The sequence below is a fragment of the Artemia franciscana genome, chromosome 16 (genome assembly GCF_032884065.1).
Source record: "Artemia franciscana chromosome 16, ASM3288406v1, whole genome shotgun sequence".
Taxonomy (NCBI): Eukaryota; Metazoa; Arthropoda; class Branchiopoda; order Anostraca; family Artemiidae; genus Artemia; species Artemia franciscana.
Genome location: NC_088878.1, coordinates 9,372,713 through 9,393,317, shown reverse-complemented (window position 1 = coordinate 9,393,317; position 20,605 = coordinate 9,372,713). Strand labels below are relative to the sequence as shown.

The window sequence follows — 20,605 nt, the reverse complement described above, 5'->3', positions numbered from 1 at the left end:
AGCTAAACAAATTCCTTTCTAATCTAACAACTTGAGAAACATCAACAGCGGACAGGTTTTCCAGCAAAAAAGTTTCCAAAGATTTTCTCTCTGAAGAAATTATACGGTTTTTTTTGTTTTTTGTCCTTAATAGTATGGACTAAGGTTTTCAACTGTAGTGTATGAGCGAATTGCGCTTCTTTCCGAGTATTTAAATATAATTTATATTTTAAAGCCTTGGGATAAGGTTTTCATTTCTACAGGATTCTAAAAAAATATGTTCTCTATTTTTGTTATTTCGAGGAGGGGAAGGAATAGAAACCTTGGAAATCCTTAGCTTATTAGCTTTGTGAGCACCTCTGAATTAAGGATGCCCTTAGATAGAATATTTGGTAAAATACATAAGTTTTGAAAAGTCCTTCAATTCAATCTGCCATTACTTTTTCCAGTCATTGGTTAAAATCACTGATGTAATAAAAATAGATTTCCTACCCGAAGAATAAAACGGCAACCCATTTTTGTATATCATGAACTTCAATCAACGCCTATTCTTAGCCATGTCGTCACTTGAAGAAGGGCGCAGCAAGCAAGGTCAGCAAATATTTTGAATTAATAGAAAAGAAAATTTTTTTTTAGCCATTATACGATTGGTAACTGAACAAGTCTATTCGGAATTTAATCTTACCAATATGATGAAAAAAATTGTGAGTTTGGCAACTTATATACATTTTTTTAAAAAGCTCAAATTGGTCCTTATATTAAATTAATATAGGTTTCAATTTGTTCAGCTGGATAATAAATAATATAAGGATATAATGTAATGCCAGATAATATTTAGTAATGGTAGAGGGACTAAATATTATACTGAACTAATTGTTTAATTTAAATGCAACTGTTAAATATAAGTTCGAACTATCTTCGGCATTTTGAACTATCTCTCTTATTTTAGACAGAGATCAGCTTTTTTCAGGTCAGGGGCTCGTAATAGATACTAACCCTTGTCAAAATTGCCCTTGAGGTAACATTAATTGGGAAGTTTCTACACAGATTTTATAAAAGAAAAAATATTGGAAAGGATTTAAGCTTTGAATTTTGACACAACAAATTTATCCATAAACCCAATGATAATGAGACAAATTTATTTAAAGGGACAAACTAAATTCTAAAGACCATTCAAAATGTCAAAGCTTTGTCTCCGTTTTTAGAATTCAATTTCTTTTAATTCATTTCTTTAATTTTTTTTCATTTAGTGTCTTTTCTCTGAACTAAAATTTAGTGCAACGGTCTCATGAAGTAATATCGTAATGGAAAATTTCAAAAATATAATGTTATATCATGTTCCAAGAAATCTATGAAATAGAAAAATATTAGCTGATTTGCTTTCAGTTTAATTGAATCTCAACTCCCTCCCCGTAATTACTGGATGCAGCCCTAGGATGTATGTAAATTTTACTAACTTTGTTCGTTGGAAGTCGTTTTCACTCTTATTTTTCATCAATCAAGAAGTTCATAATAAAGATCATAAAGAAAACAAAGACAAAAATTTCTGTATGATAATTTTTTGATATTACTAAGGGCTATGATATTATATAGTGCTGAATTAGCTAAGGGTTTTTTGGTAGTGCCATGGGCTATATCCATGCACAGATGGAAGGAGGAGAGGCTAGGATGCAGCTAAACAGAGAATCTGTATTAAAATCGTTGCCATGCGGTAGAGCTGCATCCAGAAGAGGGAAGGAAATACTGGTTTTGAGCCGCTCATCCCTAAATTTTTCTCCGCTAATAAAGACCTCTTAAGAGTGCAGGTTAAAAAATTTTCTGAGACTATTAGACGAATGCCATATCTAGTCTTCTTCATATTTTGGTGCCATTCCCCAAGATCCTTTTTGATATCGTTTTCTCCCATCTCCCCAAGCACAAAACTTCTGGATATAGCCCTGATTTACAGGCTCTCGATGAAAATGAAGCATTGAATTTCGTCGTTACTTTAGATATTGTTTAGGATACGAGTCTTGTATCCCTATTTTCATGTAAAGCAGCGATTGTGCAATTGTGCGTATGACTTGATTTTTTGACCAAATATGCCCCCCTTTTTTTTTCTCTCCATTGCTTCAAAAAAAAATTTTATTTGTTTATTTTATAGAGTTGACCGTTTTATTTACCTTAAAGAATCACCTAAAAGTGGTTGTGTCTTAATACAGGAGACGTTATTTAAAGTCACGAATATCTACACATATCTTAAATTTAGGGTGAATTGATAACAGCAAAACAATTAAACTCTTAGGTGAAAATTCAATAAAAAAAAAGTTATTTTCAACTGAAGTTAAGGAGCAACATTAAAACTTAAAACGAACAAAAATTATCACATTTTTGAATAAAGTTTCAAAAGTGCTTTAACACTTTAGCGTAAAAAGCTTGGTGTTAAGGAAGGAGCAACCCCTCTCCTCATGGTCATCGATGTTGCTCCTTATCTTCAGTTAAAAAAACTAGTTTTTTCCATTTAATTTCCGATCGTTTTTTAAATAATGCCAGAAAATCTGGCCCCACCTTCAGGAGAAATCCCCCCCATTGAAAATATCCTCTATCCGTAATAACTACACGCATAAAATTCAGAAGCAAAAGAGAAAGTAAACATATAAAAAGAATTTCATATAAGATTTCTGGCAAATTCCCCAAGTGCAAAATTTTCCCTGACAAGTTGACCTTCTCGAAACTTCCTTTCCCATGAAAATACCCCCGTGAAAAAATAGTAAAAAGTTTGCCCCACCCATTCGAAAATGTATGCATACTTCCCAAAAACAAATACTATGTGTAAACACTGATCAAATTTTGTAACTTAAAGACCTTTCCCTCGGGCTGCGAGGGGGGGCGTTTTATATTTAAAGGCATAGTTATAGCACCTTTCATCAATAATGAACAAAATGGCTATCTCATACGGATGGTTTTTGGAAAAAAGGGGCGGAGAGAGGGCCCAGTTGCCCTCCAATCTTTTTGATCACTTAAAAAGTGCAGTATAACTTTGAATTTCCATTAGAATGAGCTCTCTCCCGATATTCCTGGACCAATGGGTCGATACAATTACCCTTTGGAAAAAAAGCAAATAAGCACGCATCCATAATCTTTCTTCTGCCAAAAATAGAAAATTTCACATTTTTGGAGATAGGAAGTTTAAACCTATGAAATAAGGTTCTCTTATACACTGAATCTGATGGTACCGTTTTCATTTAGATTATTTGACTTTTAGAAGTTATTTCCCCCCCTTTTTCTAAAATCAAGCAAATTTTCTCGGGCTCGTAGCTTTTGATGCGTAACACAAAACTTAATACAACTTACATATTTGAAATCAAAATAATAAGCTGATTCTTTTGATGTATCTACCAATATCAAAATACTGCTTTAAATTGTTTTAGTTACTATTGAGCCACGTCGCTCCTTACTTACAGTTCGTTACCATGAACTCTTTGATTTTCTCTCTATGAACAGTATTATTTATAAAGTGGCTACATTCACCAATATAATATGATAATATAACATCAACGAAAATGCCCATGTTTCCTAAGTATAATCAGTTACAGGTGATCAAAAATAGTATGCAAGTACTATTACAGAAATTTAAATTATAATTTAAAGCTCTGCTTAAAATCTCACCACTCAATAATGTCAGTGCCCGTAAGTATATACACACAGTACCTAGTATACAATGTCTTAGTATTACACGAAAATGAGACATTGGTGATACTCACATAAAATCTTCCTATGGGAAATGCTAATGAATAATTGAGCAAAAGTTTCAATTTCTTGTCGGATAAGGATAATAGCTTTTCCCATATGAAAACAATGCATCCCATAAATGAGCCATTTCCTTCCATCTTCAACACATAGATTAACTTCCAGATTTCTTTATTCTATTTTATTGTTGATTTTCTGTCTTTTTTCCTCTTTTCTTTCTTTTATTTCTTTATTTCCAGCTCTTTTCATCCCACGTCATGTTTATACGATTACAGGTTTTCCTAGCAATTGTCTCCATCGTTCTTGCAACATCTTTAGAAGAAAATAAGGTAGCAGATCTACAAGCCAGTGAGTCTTATGCTCCCAGCTACGGTTACGGATATGGTATCTCACACGGCTATGGCTACGGAAACCATGGAGGACATAGTGTTGTGGTAAACAGAGCTTATTATCGACCACATTATGTCGGTTATGGCTATGGCGTACCATACGGTTATGGTCTTGGAGCAAGTTATGGTCATGGAATTGGATCTGGCTATGGAAATAGATACGGTTATGCATATTGATCACAATTTGATAATGTCTCTTGGAATATGATTATTATTAAAAATAAATTTTGACAAATTGTATTTATTTTTTTATAGACAAACATCATTTTATAGTCATTGTAGGAGTAAACAGGAAAGGTTTCATCCCCCCCTCTCCTTTCTATGTCTATTCTTTTTGGTTTGGTAACTATTTGGTATAATTTCTCCCCAAGATTTTAATTTTTGAGAGGAGCAAATTGAATTGCAACTGAAAAGCAACTGAATTGGTAAGCAATACCTATGGTTGGTCATACTCTCTGCTTATTTACGCCTAAAGAGACTTGTGTCCAAAAGCCAAGTTTTCACGCAAATAGAATTTCATTGAAACTACCAGCCTCATCTAACTGTAACTAATACATAACCTTTCATTAGTATATGCTATGACTATTTAGTGTGGACCTGGAATAGAACTTGGGTGTCCCATAGGATTGAAACTTTCAGGGATAGCTCCCTCGGCCAAGACTACAACAAGTATTTGTTGAAAGGAAGAGGGTACTTTGAGGTTCAAAAATCCGCTAAAATAATTTAGTTCCTTATCAGTTTGGAATATAGAGTCGTAATTTTTTGGGCCAAAAGAAAACTGGTGCAAAAGAAACTTAGTTTTATCTCGGAAGTTGTAACTGCGAGAGCTAGGCTAGAAAATGGGCCATAACTTTTTTGATTAGCTTCAAATTTACGTTTAAAAGCCTCTGAGTCAAACGAACGGCAAAGCAAAAATAAAATGAAGAACAAGAATGTGTTACTCGAAAAGGCCAGGAAACTTTTTTTCGAAACTTCTTGAGACTTGCATCTTAAGTTGACGAGTAAGAGTATACAAAAAATACAGAAAAATGGGGGTTTAGGGCACGCAGACACAAAATAATTGGACTTGAAACTGGACCGTGAACTTTCTTTTACCGGCTTGATACGACACTTTTGTCTGTATGTACTTTGAATCCCATTAAAATAATAATAATAATAGATAAAAACATTGACTTTAAAATAAGGTCTAAAAGAAGTCCAAACTACTAACGTCAATCATTGTGTAAAAATAACACCTTTTGAATTAAAGCACTGGTTTCCCCTAGAAAGAAACCTGAAAAAGGGTCAAATTTAAGTATTTTCGATAGGCTTGAGACTTGTATACTTTATCCTTGAGCCAAGAGGACCACAATGGGCAAGGCACAATGAAGGAGAATTTGTCAAAAATAGACCAAAACAAAATCTCTTATTCTAATTGCCTGAAATTTAAATCTTTAAAGCCTTAACCGATGAAACCCAAATGCAAGGGCTTATCCAGGATATTTGTTGTGGATTGGGTATTTCTTTGGGATAAGGGGGGGGGACAAAATTTTACAAAACCGATCCAAAACGTTGTACTTTTTTTACTTATTGATTTTAAACGGTCAATACTTACAGTCAGAGGCTCATAGAACAGTGGGAATCAATTTGAAAAACAAAATGAGATAGAGGGCACGGACCAACCAAAAACAGAGCCCTTAAATTTGCGGCTTTTTTCCGCGAAAAAATAAAACTTATATTTAAGTCTTTTGGTCAAGGAGGCTCTAATCAACAAGAAAAAAAAATTATGGCTTCTTTACTGATTCGAAAATTGTATTTGCAACTCTTTCGGACAAGTGAACCATGAAGTGTAAAGAGAGTGTTTAACTGCAGAGCTACGTCACCCAAAAAATGACACCAAAAAGAGCCATAAAGACTTTTAGTTTAGTCCAATCAGAGATTCTTTATTAAGTTTTTGGGCTTAGTTGATCCAACAGAAGAAATTATTGACCCCAAAAGGAAGCCAAAACAAGGATTTTTTGAACGGCTTGAAACTTACATTCGCAAGTTCCTGGATGAAGATGTTCTAGATGAAGAATAAAGATGCTGGCGCGATTCCTCTAAAAAAAAAATTCCAAAGAACTTCTTATCCGACTCGAACTAAAAAACAACAGACCAAAATAAGTCTCACTACGTCAAGTAGGTATATTTAGTATTCAAGGTTTTCTTCAGGAAAAGTGTTGGAATGGTCAGCCTTATAAAAGACAAAAACTGTACAGCTTTTCAATCTGTATTAAAGAAAACCTCTTCCCAAAGTATCCAAAATTTTGAATTAAATGTTTTGTTAGAAAGCAATTTATTAGAAAAACACTACTACTATTACTACTAGTACTACTACTATAACTACTTCTACTTCTCAGACTAAGGGTATTAACGTGAAACTTTTACGGAATGTTGATGGGGATGTTGAACTTATTCAGAACACAATATGTGCATTCAATTAGCCAAAGAGAATGTATCAGTAATATCTCAGGCCCGGCTTAAAGGGTTGAGCTGAAGCTTTCAGGGCTAGTTGTGGAAAATTTTATGCGAACCAAAAGGCACTATGTCTAAACTTCTAATAGTTCTACTCCTACTACTACAACTACTATTATTACTATTACTACAACTGCTCTACTACTACTGCTACTAATACTACTATTACTATATTTTATATATGTGATTTAATAAAATACTGCTTATTTTTTTTTATTAGATTTATTTGTTTGTGGCTCATCGTTTTTATATTAATAAACAGCATTGACATCAGTGGGGCACAAAGTGTTGTATAAGTAAAGATACAAGTATAAGTAAGTATAAGATAAGTAAAGATACAAGTAGTGTTGTATAAGTAAAGATACAAGATAAGTCAAAGTACAACCCCAAATTGTGTAACGTTATATTGTGATATATTCCCACATTTAAATAGTGACCTTATTTCAAATTTGAAAGTATTCCAAGAATAAGGCTAGAAATATTAACTTATCCGTTGGGTATTGTTTGACAAAGAATATCCAGAAAATATGAGCAATACTTGACAACATGGTGACAGAAACCTTAGTTTCAATTAAAAGTGCCAGGGATGTTAACTGGAGGGTAAATTGACTCCTAGATTTTTAAAATTACCTTTGTACATTTAAAAAAAAAAAAAAAACAAGCGAAGGTCAGTCTTCTAGTGCCGCATGATAAAACTGATAACAGTAAAAAAAGAAAATGAGTTGATACCGCTTATAGGTGCACACAAATTTCTAAACTGTCAGGAAATTGTACAGATTATTTTTAAATCATTTTATTCTATTCTCAACAAATATTTCTTAGAGCATGCTGCTACAGATAAAAATCTCCCACAAGTAGCTCTGGCGTTGTGTCAAAGGCTACTAATTTGAATCATAATTCTTAGCACATTCATGTCTTTTTGGAGCTGGTAAAAAGAAATATTTGAAAAAGCGAAAATAGTAAGAAGTCAGCATAGTATCGTACATAGAAGCAGTTCTATATTTATGGGTTTATGGGTTAGTATGTGTTTATGGGTTTATGGGTTACATTTATGGGTTAGTATGTGAATCCAACTACAAGAAATTGGACGTTATCAGCGCTTATTAGGCATTTCAGTAAGAAAAAAAAGGAATTTGGAGCTATTTAAATTGGATTTTCAATTAAATAAAATAAATTAATATAAATTGAAAAAAATTAAAACAATTAAAAAATATATTGGATTTTATAATTCCTCTTTATATTGGATTTTCAATTAAATACTGGATAGAATTAAAACAATAAAATAATTCCTAGAGTGGATCCCCTCTACCAAATTTCATGACTAGACTACAGCCAATTTGACCTATCTAGTTATAGCTTAGTATGAATATTGTTATAAAAAGCCCCAAGTCTTATATTCTTTTTCAAAGATTTCTTTTTCATCCAGTGGGTTATATTTACTGTATATATACCTTCTGATTTTTGAATGATTCCATTTCTGTCCTATTTGGAGATGTAGAGGGTGTATTCGTTTCCGCCATTGAAAATTTAAAACAAAAGAATCTAACCTTGAATTGATAGATTTTAGGTAGTAGAAGCACCTTCAATATCAGGGAAAAAATTGACCTGAGCAAATGAGGCAAAACAGGAAGTATAGAACATTTTTAAATTTTACCATTAGCTAGGATCAGCTGTTTAGTTGATGATAAGGTTTTAAAGGCTGTATATTTGGAAAAATATTAAAATGAATTTTAATAGACCCATATTTATCTCGTTTTACTTATGTAAAAAATAAACTTAGATTAATGTAAAAAAAAAAAATTATCTGTTCAAACTATGTGACAAATTTTACAATTAAAACGAGCAACAGTTGTGCAGCAACTTAATAAATTATAGTCTTTTCTTCCAGATTATTGGGGGGGGGGAGTTCAACTGCCTCCCCCTCACTCCTCTCAGCGATTTCACTGCTCCGACTCTAATCCAATTGCTCGCTTATATACTTTTAAAACAGGACAGGTAAAAGAAGAGAATTTTGATAGCCACACTGTTCAACTGCGGTGCATAGAAGGTCGAATGAGAGAGTGAAATAGGATTTTTATTATTGAACAAGGAATACAATGACGAAGCTTCTGAAGAATTCCTAGGTTTCATAAGGTTAGGTTCATATAGGTTTCATAGGTTAGATAAGAATTCCATAAGAGCACAGTGATGTTTGAAAAAAAAAATCTTCAAGCAAAATACCCAGGAATCGAACATGTCTATCAGAGGGACGAGTTATATCACCGTGAGTGATAGAAATAGTTTGAATCAAAGGACAAGAAGAACCTTTAAAAAATAAGTAGACTAGATTTGGCTAGATTTAAGGCAAGGCGATTTGCACCAAACCAAACAAAAGTTCTTTCTAGAACAGAATACACTTTCTTGATAAGAGAAGAATCCTTAATTTCTGAACACCCATGAGTACTATCCTCTGCAAATACAAATAGCACTGTGTCTTGAGCTGCCTCACTAGGTGGAGCAAAATTGGGATAAAAAATACTACAGCAACTTCGATTAGTTTGTTCAGGTCCTAGGTTAGACCCTTGAGGGACACCAAAATCAACACGGATTTGATCTAGGAGTTTAGGGTTAATACTGATAGGCTTTTCTGATAAATAAGTTTCAAACCAATGATAACTGTTTTCCATTATCCCTAAGCGTTCAATTTTGGAGAGTAGGATAGTATATGGTATGTTCTCAAACACTTTTTCGGCATCAAGAAAAGCTGCAGCTAGAATTCTACCCTCATCAAGCCCCTTGTGAATGAACTTCAATAAGGTCATAGAAGCATGTTCTATTGAGGGTCTAGGGTGAAAACAAAACTGATTGTAATGAAAAAGAATGTTTTTTTTATCAAGAAACGACAGAAGTCTAGAGTATATACATTTTTCAAAATTGTATCAAAGGCTGATAACAGAGAAATTGGTCAATAATTAGAAGGATCTTCTCTAGAACCACCCTTATTTAGAACAACTTATGTTTAATAATATTATGGTATTCTTTTTACGTTGTCTTTAAAAAAAATTTGCTTTTGGAAATAAAAAAAATTCAGTAAAGATCAATTGTACAAGCTGTTTGTGGTAGCAAATAGGGTATTTGTTTTATTTTCTATTTGTCTTACGTATGACTTTATTATTCATTTTACTTTTCATTCCTTATAGGTTAAATTTATTGATCCAGATATGTAGGCTATCTGCTATCTTTAGATGTAATACGATTATTCATTTTATTTTATTTTAAATGTCTGCTCGTTTAAGCATTAGTATCGCCATTTTTTTTTTCCTTCAGTAACATTTTCCTTATAAAATGATTTTGAATTGACACTAAGCAGGGAATTGAAGGGATGTCATCCAGGTAATAGCACAAATATGGGGTATGGGATAGAATATTATTTTTGAAGATATAGTTTGTACTACAATAGTTCTATTTAATTTAAATTCTTTAGTTCCTATTCAAAAAAAACTGTAAGAAAAAATGTCTCATTCTCATTAAAGGAAAATGACCATTTAGTACTGAAATTTGTGAATGGGGAGGAAGAATATAACTATAAGAAAATTTTTAACATGGAAAAGTAAGTAAAAAAAGCAGGTGTTTTCAAATGTAACTGAAAAATCGTTTACCTTAAAACCAAACAAACTGCTCTGCAAAGGAGCGTGGCTACTATATCCCTCGACCCTATACTAATTATATCAAAGTGTTGTACTTAACTGTTATAATCTTTTCCTAGGGTCTGTCCAAACATCCTTGCTGTTTTTTAAAATGAATTATTATAGACCAATTTCCCACTTTGAATAAATGGGTATTTGTTTCTAATTAACGATCGTTTCTTTGTTTTTGTTTTCGCTTCTTGGGCATATACACAATACATTTTTTGGTCGGGGAGGGATATATGGTGAGAAAATTAATAAGGTCTATTATATGAATGAAAAATCAGAAAAATTTAAAGTTTCAGGGTAAGGTTGTAATTTCAAAATGCCACCTCTTCCCCCTTATGTATACCCCTGCGTCTCTTTTGTGATTTTATTCATGAATGATCAAATAATTTTTTCTACTTACAGGAAGTTCGAGGGGTTTAAACGCTATTCAATCGTGAAAAGTTAGTAATTGATTGTTTCGTTTTTTAAGAAAATTTGATTAATAATCATTTGTTTTTACATTTATACTGCGAAAATCTCTTTTTAGCTTCCAATATATCAGAAGAAATCCTAGAACCTGGACTATCAAACTTAGCAGTTTAAATTAACATGAGTAGGGCCGATAAACCCCATGCCTTCTCAAGACCCGAACATGAGTTGCTCTTTACTGGAAATAAATAGGTTTTGAATGTTTTCCCTCTTTTTTACTTTAATTAATATAAAAATAAAAAATTAAGGAATAAATATCAGTATGTGTCAATTACACTGACAATCCACGCTTATTTGTCTTCAGTAAAGCACAAATTATGCTCTGGTCTTGAGATGTCATGGGAGCTATCATCCGTATTAATGATAATATTTGCTTGTTGAGTCTGACTTAGCTATTTATTGTAATTTCTGTTCATTTTGAGTATCATTTATCTATTAACAGTGATTTGCAGTAGTTTTACGGTTTGAAGACTATTTGACTTTATTTCTGCTCTATTTTGACGTAATGGAGCTCTTTACTTTTCTTTGAAAAACTTGTTTTGTAAAAAAAAAAGTTTCTTCAGTTAATTACATAAGAAGACAACAAAAGTCAGAAATAATGAGCTCCTAGCTAAAAAAAAAAAAAAAAAAAAAAAAAAAAAAAAAAAAAAAAATATGAAGGCGTGCGTTTTAGCAGAAGTGTTGTACGAGTCGTGGCAACGATTCTCATGTTCATGTCAATGTTCATTGATAAATTATTTTCTTTTGTGGTATTTTCATTGAAAAAATTGTTAAACATGACAAATTTTCACCATCTAGAACTAAAATCCCCCCCCACACACACACACTAATTTTTTATAAATTCAAGCTGCTCCACCCGAGGTGAAAATGTAAAAATAATCTCTAAGAGTATTTTCAGCAGCCCTGGTTATAATGTTATCTTTAACTCACAGGAATTCCTCAGGTTTTATTTTTAATGCCTTTTGATTTTATACAGATTTTTAAAGTTATAATTAAAAACAAAAACTTGTAAGAAAAATTTACGATTATTAAAATTAATCTTGAAACTCTAAACGTATGTTACTATTGATCCATGAAAACATGCGAGAAATGTGTGAATTAAAGCCATTGCAATATTCTGCCGTCCCGCACTTGTGCTTTTGTATAGGCTATGTTCACAATAGCACTTAATTCTGAAAAACTTATTTTTTAGTTAATTTCACAACGGGTGTAATTTCACAATCAGCTTATCCGGAAGAGTATTACTTAAATCAAATTTGAAACAATGTCTAATAAAATAATGGAATCTTTGTCTCAGCCTCTTTTACAAAAAAAATGTAAAATTTGGGATTGGTTGGTTCAAGGCTGAAACCTATCTTGATTTGGAATATAAATACCCATAGACCTGTTTACTTGACATCAGTATCTGAAATAGTCTCCTAAGAAAATTCTCAAGCAATATAATAAAAATGATGAAACTTTTCGTAAGTTATTTGACTTTCTTTAACTTAACCAAAAATTAGCTAAATGTGTTTTTCTGAGCAATCATAACATGTAAATTAACATATTCTTAAATTACATCCGTCCAAGATTTATTCATTAATTTTCTTATATAATTATATTATATAAATTAACTTACTATGTCATAGTCAATATTGTACTGTAATATAGTTATATAATGTTAAAAATTGATTGATTATGCAATATACAATTTACATTATTGTAAACTGCATTATCATTGATTCATATAAACAAGACTTAAAACTAGATTTAAAATAAAACTTATCACATTACTTTTAATTAATCAAACAAGTTTGAACATTTGAAAACTGAAACTTTGTAAGAGAAAATAAAATTCCCAGTGACAAGTTTTTTGGGAGAGTCACTAGTTTCGGAACTAATCCTGATTGAATATTTCAAAGTCTTGTAAAAAGTAATTAGTGTTAGCCAAATTCACACGTAAATTATTGAGAACTTCATCAAAATTTGGAAGTATGAAAAAATTTAAAATAGGGAAAATCGATACAGGAAAACATTCGAAACAAGTGTGAATTAAAGCCATGGTAATATTCTGCCTTCTCGTATATCTGCCTACCCTGGTCACAATGGTACTTAATTCTGCAAAATTTATTTGTGATGTAATTTCACAATGGGTGTAACTTCAGAAATAGCTTACCCGGAAGAACTAGCTTCACATTTTAACTTTAACTTCACTTTAATTTTTAACTTCATTTTAACATTTTAACTTCAGAATTATGTGTGTACACATGTGTTACACATGTGTGTAACTTCACAATTAGCTTACCCGGAAGAATTTTATGAAAATCAAGTTTGAAACAATGTCTAGAGCAATAATGGAATATTTGTCTTAGCCTCATTTGCAAAAAAGAGGAAAATGTAATGGAAGTAATATAAAATTTATTTTTGATATAATTTCACAATTTCACAATGAATAGTTAATTCTGGAAAATTTTTTTTTGATATAATTTCACAATGAGCTAACCTGGAAGACTTTTATTCAAATCAAGTTTCAAAAAATTATATAACGTTAAAAATTTTCACGTAAATAAAAATTAAACTAGATTTAAACTAAAACTTATTGCATAAATTTTCATTAATCAAACATGCTTGAACGCATTTTGAAAACTTAGATTTTGAATGAACAAATCAAATCCCCAGTGATAACTTTTTTGAGAGAGCCACTAGCTTTGGAACTAATCCTGATTGAATATTTTAAAGTCAAGTAGAAAGTAACTAGTTTTAGCAAATTACTAAAATCCTCTTAATCCTGTTAATCTAGCTAAAATTCTGATTGAATATTTCAAAGCTTAGTAAAAAAGAGTTTACTTGAAAAGAGAACTTGATCAAAATTTGAAAGTAGGAAAAAATTTAAAACAGGAAAAGTTACTATTGATCCATGAAGACATGTGAGCAAGTGTGAATTAAAGGAATTTCAATATTCTACCGTCCCGCATTTCTGCTGTTGTATATACCTGCTCACAATAGTATTTAATTCTGTAAAACTTATTTTTCATATGATTTCAAAATGAGCTTACCTGGAAGGCTTTTATTTAAATCAAGTTTAAAAAATTTCTACTGCAATAATGGAATCTTTGTCTCAGCATCTTTATCAAAAAGAAAAAATTGATAAAATCTGTCTTGATTTGAATTATAAATACCCATAGACCTGTTCACTTGACATCAGTATCTGAAATAGTCTCCCAAGGAAATTATCAAGCAATACAATAAAAATGATGAATCTTTTCGTAAGTTATTTGCCTTTGTCAATTTAAGCAAAAATGAGCTAAATATATTTTTCTGAACAATCATAATAAGTAAATTAAAAAGTTTTTAAAATATATCTATAAAAGGTTTATTCGTTAATTTATTTCAGCTAACTATATTATTTAAATTAACCTACTATATCATAATCAGTATTATACTGTAATGTAATTATATTTTACTAAAAATTTATTGATTTTATAGTATCAATTACAATATTATAAACTATATTATTTTTGAATCATGAAAATAAAACTTAAAACTAGTTTTAAGAGAAAACTTATCGTATAACTCTTCACTAATCAAGCAATCTTGAACACATTTTGAAAGCTGAAACTTTGTAAGAGAAAATCAAATTTCCAGGAATAAATTTTTTTTGGGGGGACGCTAGTTTTGGAACAAATTGCGATTGAATATTTCAAAGTTTAGTAAAAGGTGTTTAGTGTCAGCGAACTTCATTAAAAAATTATTAAGCACTTGATCAAACTTTGGAAGTAGGATATAATTTAACATCAATGAGAAGCTACTTAAATCAAAGAAGAAAATTTTAGTAAAAGGTGTTTAGTGTCAGCGAACTTCATTAAAAAATTATTAAGCACTTGATCAAACTTTGGAAGTAGGATATAATTTAACATCAATGAGAAGCTACTTAAATCAAAGAAGAAAATGGTAATTTCATGTCATTTTAAAAGAGAAAAAAAGTAATATAAAGCGTTTCTAATATTTCGATTAATTCTCTAAGAAACACCCATCCGCCCTATAGCCAGAAAAGAAAGCCCAGGAAGTTTGCTTCATAAAGCAAGATTGATTTTTATTTATGGCTAATAATATTTTTCTATATCAATTTAATTTTCATTCTTATGATGATCCAACAATGACAATAATTCCTAACAATTTTTTCTAAGGCTTTTTCTATTAGAGATAGAGGCAATAGAAACGGGCTTGTTTATATTTATTTTTTGGGGATTATTGTATTACCAAGATTTTGGGATTAATTTACAAAATTTAATAAGTTTAATTCGAATTCGCTTTAACGAAATTTATGAGATCAATGAGTATTCAGTCAACAAAGTATCATGACAAAAGAAAAATACGGAATTTGCTTTTGCAACGAAGCTGTTTTGAATTTAGAAAGACAAAGGGAATGGCAAAGCATTTACAATTGTATATAGACTAGAAAATATATAATAAAATTACAGTTCACTTAAAGTTATAAATATTTTATAAATATGTTATATTTATAAGTAGTTACAAAAATTAACGATAAATAAGCATAACCTTAAACTGATTTTAGTCTTCTTAAATCATACTGGAAATAATATTGGGTCTACCGATTTCGTCACACTTATTCCTTGATTGGAATGATGTTTTTACCATTTACATGAATGCAGCAATGACAACTGTCTCAAAGTAGTATCAGTAATGTCAAATAGCTACCTAACCTATCAGTTTTTTGGGTATTTAACCCTATTTTCCTCATTTGCAGGTATTCCTTGCTCTTTTTGCTATTGGCTTCTGTGCACTAGCAGAGGAAAAGAAAGAAGCTGACGTCGAAGGAAGTGAATCATTTCTTCCAAGCTATGGTTTCGGCTATGGATCAAGGCTAGGCTATGGCTATGGTGGACTCAATGGGCTATATGGGGCTGGTATTCATAGAGGTCTTTACAGTCCGTATTATGGAGGATATGGCTATGGTGCAGGATTGGGCCTCTGGTGAAAATTGTGAACTTCTATTTTTACGGTTCCCTTCTTTAAAATAAAACATGATTCTTTTGAAAAATTATCGTACTACTTAGTTTTTTTTTAAGACTGTAGACATCCGATATATCAGAACTGAAGCTAAAGAAAGACTTACACTTAAAACGGAGGGGGGCTACTTAGTGCTCTTTTCTAATCATAAAATTTAATATACACTTAAATCCAAAAACTACTTAGATAGTGAGAGAGAGGGAGAGGGAGTTAGAGATAGAAAGGAATAGTTTTGTTTTTTTAATTTCATAACCAAAGATACAATTATTTTTTGTTTAGTTTTCAATATCTTAAGTATGCAATGTTTCAAAAACTTAAAGAAGTGTCCCAATGGGGGTGCCATTTCTAAATTATCCAGACAGAGCACTAAATCCTCAATTCATTTTTTATCCACCTCCTTGCAATGTTCTACAATCAGCGGTTCGTTACGGTTACCCTGGAATTAAAACAAATCAAAACCCATCCATAAGCAAGCTTAAGGGAAAGAGGTATGAAACCCAGTCCTATAGCTGACCAGTTTGATGTCTTAGTTCAACTTAAACCTTACCCTATACGGGGTTGTTTAAAATTATAGAATGTTTTAATACTAAAAAATTTCGTTGTGTAACTAGGAACAAAATAAATATTTGACATCAGGAATCAGAATGAAATTATACTTTTTGAATGTGTGCTTTTCAATAGAACTTTCGCTTTTTAGAGTTCTACTATGAACATGGGTTGTACTTTACTTACTGTTTGCTACTGTAAATAGTTTCAAGATTTTATTGTTCAAGAACCCATTTAATAGAAAGTATGAGTAAAAACAGTACCACAAATGATTTTTAGTAATGACATTTCTTCAAGAGACTATCGCCTAGTAAACGACACAGCATCGCACCAGATCTCAATTAATGGATATTTCTTCTGGGTTTTGTCCGTTCTCATTCAGTATAATATTTGTTTTAAGGCTTGAATATATATTTGGTGATTATTCAGGCACGAAGGATGGGGCATATAGGTATCGAGGCCCATGAAAAAAACAGCTACAAGTCTTGCTTAAGAGGTATCAATAATTGAATTTTTCTTGCTCACTTTTTGACCAAAACGAGCAAGGTATCTCGTATCATGTATCGATACAAAGTATCATGTATCGATACATGATACAAAGTATCATGTATAGTGGTGTATGATTTTTCAGAGTAGTCTGACTGTTAGTCTGTTGGTCTAGTCTGTCTGAATTTTACTTATAGCTATAAAAAGTTTTCAAAGAAAAGTAAATGACATATTAAACTTAAGATCAGCAGAAATGAATTTCTAAAATAATGAAACAGTTCGTGGGAACGAACTGTAAGTAAGGGGCGATCCGGCTCAATAGTAACCGGAACTCTAAATAACAGAATTTTGATATCAATAGATACATAAAAAATCAGATTATTATGCTGATTACAAATATATAAGTTGCATCAAGTTCAGTCTTACTCACAAGAAGCTACGAGAAAAAAAATACCTTATTTTCGATAAAAGGGGGAAACATTCCCTAAAAGTCATAGAATCATAGTGAAAATCACATCATCAGATTCAACGTATTAAGAAACCCTACTGTAGAGGATTCAAGCTCCTATCTGCAAAAATGTGGAGTTTTGTATTTTTTGCTAGAAGAAAGATCACGGATGCGTGTTTATTTGTTTTTGTTTTTTTTTTCCCTGGGGTGATCGTTCCCAACCTAGTGGTCCTAGAAAATTGTGAGAGGGCTTATTCGAACAAAAATTAAAAGTCCCTGTGCCTTTTCTAAGTGACCAAAAAATTGGAGGGCAAATACGCTCCCTCCCATGGTCCCTCCCAATCTCTTTTTTTCCCGATCATCTCATCAAAGTTTTGAGATAGTTATTTCCTTCAGCATAGTCGAAATATCTAATAAATATATATTTGGCTGTAAAATGACCCCCACACAGTCTCCGTGGGAAGGGCTGCAAGTAGTGAGCTTTGCTAATTCTGTGCATATAGTATTTGTTATTGGGAAGTTTACAGTCATTTTTTGTGGGAGGGGGGTATGCTTGGGGAGGGTTTCTATGAGAAGAATCTTCCTTGGGAGGGAAACTTCTGTGGAGTAGTGAGCTTTGCTAATTTTGTGCATACAGTATTTTTTATTGAGAAGTTTACAGTCATTTTTTTGTGGGAGGGGGGTATGCCTGGGGAGGATTTCTATGAGAAGGATCTTCCTTTGGAGGGAAACTTCTGTGGAGTGAATATTCCAGGGAAATATTACACTGGGGGGCGTTGACGGAATTACTATTCAAAATTATTTTCAATTGTTTTACATTATCTTTTCTAAATTTTCTATGCAAAGATGTTCCGGAAAAATTATCCAGGGGCTTTTTTTCGCGAGTTTTGTTTTCTGGGAAATAATTGACACGTAAGGGGGCATATCTGAAGTGATTGAGAGACCTAATAGAGATTAAAGTCTTTTTCAAATGAAAGAATGCTAAGGAGAATTCCTCCGGGTGGATCGTCCACAAGCAATTTTACAGGGAGAGGGGATTCTCAACGAGCATGGAACTGTCTGAAGTGAGTTTAACTGAGAGGGGAGGTTGCACTTTACGTAAGATGAAATTTCTACAGAGGAGTTTCCCGAGAGGGGGAGGGGTATATTTCATACAGGATGCGCCATATTTACCGGAATTATTTTGAAAAAAGAAAAGAAATTATACCATATACGAAGAGTTGCCCCATCCTGAATACCTTACTCTTTACGCTAAAGTTTGACTGTTCACTAGAATTGAAACACGGTGGCCGTTTAATTAGAAAAGGGAGCTTTTTTAAAAGTTTTTTTTTTTGTTTTAAAAATAGAGTTATGAGAAAGAGTCAAGCTTTAGTGTAAAGAGCGTGGCATTGAGGAGAGGACAGCCCCTTTCATATATGGAATAGTTTTTGTTCGTCATAAGTTTTACAGTCGTTCCCTACTTTCCGCTAAAAAAAAGAACGAACAAAAACTCAAAACGAACCCAGATTACTTTTCAGGAATAAATGAAACCAAAAACGAAAAGAAATTAAATAAACAATCATAGCCTACAAAATTATAACTGGTTCTAATATAAATGAACAAATAAATGCTAAGACTAGTAAACTTCAATTGGTTATGCAAATTAAGCTTCACCGCTAACATTAAAGTGCCTATCCCCTTTCAATTTCCTTAACTGCAGCGCTCAGCATAGGAGACTCAATCTCGCATTTGAACTACGCGCAATTACAGCAGTCCCGCTCATCGATGGGGTTTTAACCCCCCCGGAATGTGTGTCCAACTCCTAAGAAACATAATGGAAATGAATAAAAACACATTTTGGTTCGCTTTTTCATGCCCCTGTAAAAAATACCCCCCCTAAACAGAATTTTTGGATACAGCCCTGTACAGGACCCCTCCTTGAAAAAGAAGAGAATCTCTTTTTTACATGGTCAGCACTGATATACCTTCTTTTTTCTGCTCCTTTTTTTCTTTGTCACTATCAGGGCACTGGAATATTATGTAGAACTGTTTAATGGCTCATTTAAAATCTATTTCTTATATTTAATACATTTCATAAATTTGACTTACTAAGACAATCATAAAATGCCATATGGCACCCAAGAAGTGCACTTTGGGCTGTATTACTATTTTTAAACTGCAAATAACAAAAAAGGGTCTTTTCCAAAGAAAAACTCCTTAGATAAAGTTCTCCTTAAAAATTCCTCCCACCCCTGCGAAAGTTCTTTATCACGTAAAATTCATATCTAAAATAGGACTTGTATTATAATTTAAAGTATTCGCAAAATAAATTCAAAATTAATATCTCTCCCATCGGGCTCTGTTTGATAAAGAATGTCCAAAAATTTAAATAATTTTTGATAGCATTGGAGCAGAAAACTTGGATTGATTTTAACTTGCCAAGGATACCAATTGAAAGAGAAAAATTAACGTCTAGAGTTTAACAAGAGCTAAGAGCTCATATGGCACTTGTGACGAGGCGAGAAGAGCTAAGAGCCAAGAGATCATATGGTATGAGCTCTAACAAAATTCTGTGAATCAATAGATTGATTTAAAAAGGAAAAAAAGAGGCTTAATTCCGGTCAAGATTTAAAATTAGAGCTCTGAGTCACAAAGTCCTTCTAAATATCAAAATTCATTAAGATCCGATCACCCACTTGTAAGTTATAAATACCTATTTTTTCTATTTTTCCTCTCCCTTTTGCCCCCCAAATGGTCGAATCTGGGAAAACGACTTTATCAAGTCAAATTGCGCAGCTCCCTGACACGCCTGCCAATTTTCATCGCCCTAGCACGTCCAGAAGCACCGAACTCGCCAAATCACTGAACCCCTCCCCCCAACTCCCCCAAAGAGAGCGAATCCAGTACGATTCTGTCAATCGCGTATCAAGGACATTTGCGGATTCTATCCACCAAGCTTCATCCCGATTCCTCCACTCCAAGTGTTTTTCCAGGATTTCCCCCTCCAACTCCCCCCAATGTCAAAAGATCTGGTCGGGATTTGAAATAAGAGCTCTGAGACATGAATTCCTTCTAAAAATCAAATTTCATTACGATCCGATCATCTATTCGTAAGATAAAAATACCCCAATTTTCATGTTTTCCAAGAATTCCGGTTTCCCCCTCCAACTCCCGCAAATGTCACAGCATCTGGTCGGAATTTGATATTAGAACTTTAAAGCACAAGATCCTTCTAAATATCAAATTTCATTAAAATCTGGTCACCCTTTCGTAAGTTACAAATTACCCCCCCCCCTTTCCCAAATTCCACCAAAGAGAGCAGATCCGGTCCAGTTATGTCAGTCACGTATCTTAGACATGTTTCTATTCTTCCCATCCAGTTTCATCCTGATCTCATCGCTTTA

General features: G+C 32.4%; 2 protein-coding genes and 1 long non-coding RNA gene across 4 annotated transcripts in view; 2 read left to right on the top strand and 1 right to left on the bottom strand.

The window, feature by feature from the left end:
* LOC136037032 (ras-related and estrogen-regulated growth inhibitor-like protein) overlaps positions 1–20,605 on the bottom strand; it is a 234,150-nt gene that overhangs the window by 60,616 nt on the left and 152,929 nt on the right. The gene's annotated exons all lie outside the window — the stretch shown is intronic.
* Positions 615–4,337, top strand: LOC136037029 (uncharacterized). Its single transcript, XR_010619853.1, has 2 exons — positions 615–683; positions 3,984–4,337. It is a non-coding gene; the product is annotated as an uncharacterized LOC136037029 (long non-coding RNA).
* On the top strand, positions 12,123–15,773 carry LOC136036852 (keratin-associated protein 19-2-like). Its single transcript, XM_065719179.1, has 2 exons — positions 12,123–12,195; positions 15,480–15,773. The coding sequence occupies exons 1-2, from the start codon at positions 12,181–12,183 to the stop codon at positions 15,708–15,710; spliced, it is 246 nt and encodes an 81-aa protein (XP_065575251.1). The 5' UTR covers positions 12,123–12,180; the 3' UTR covers positions 15,711–15,773.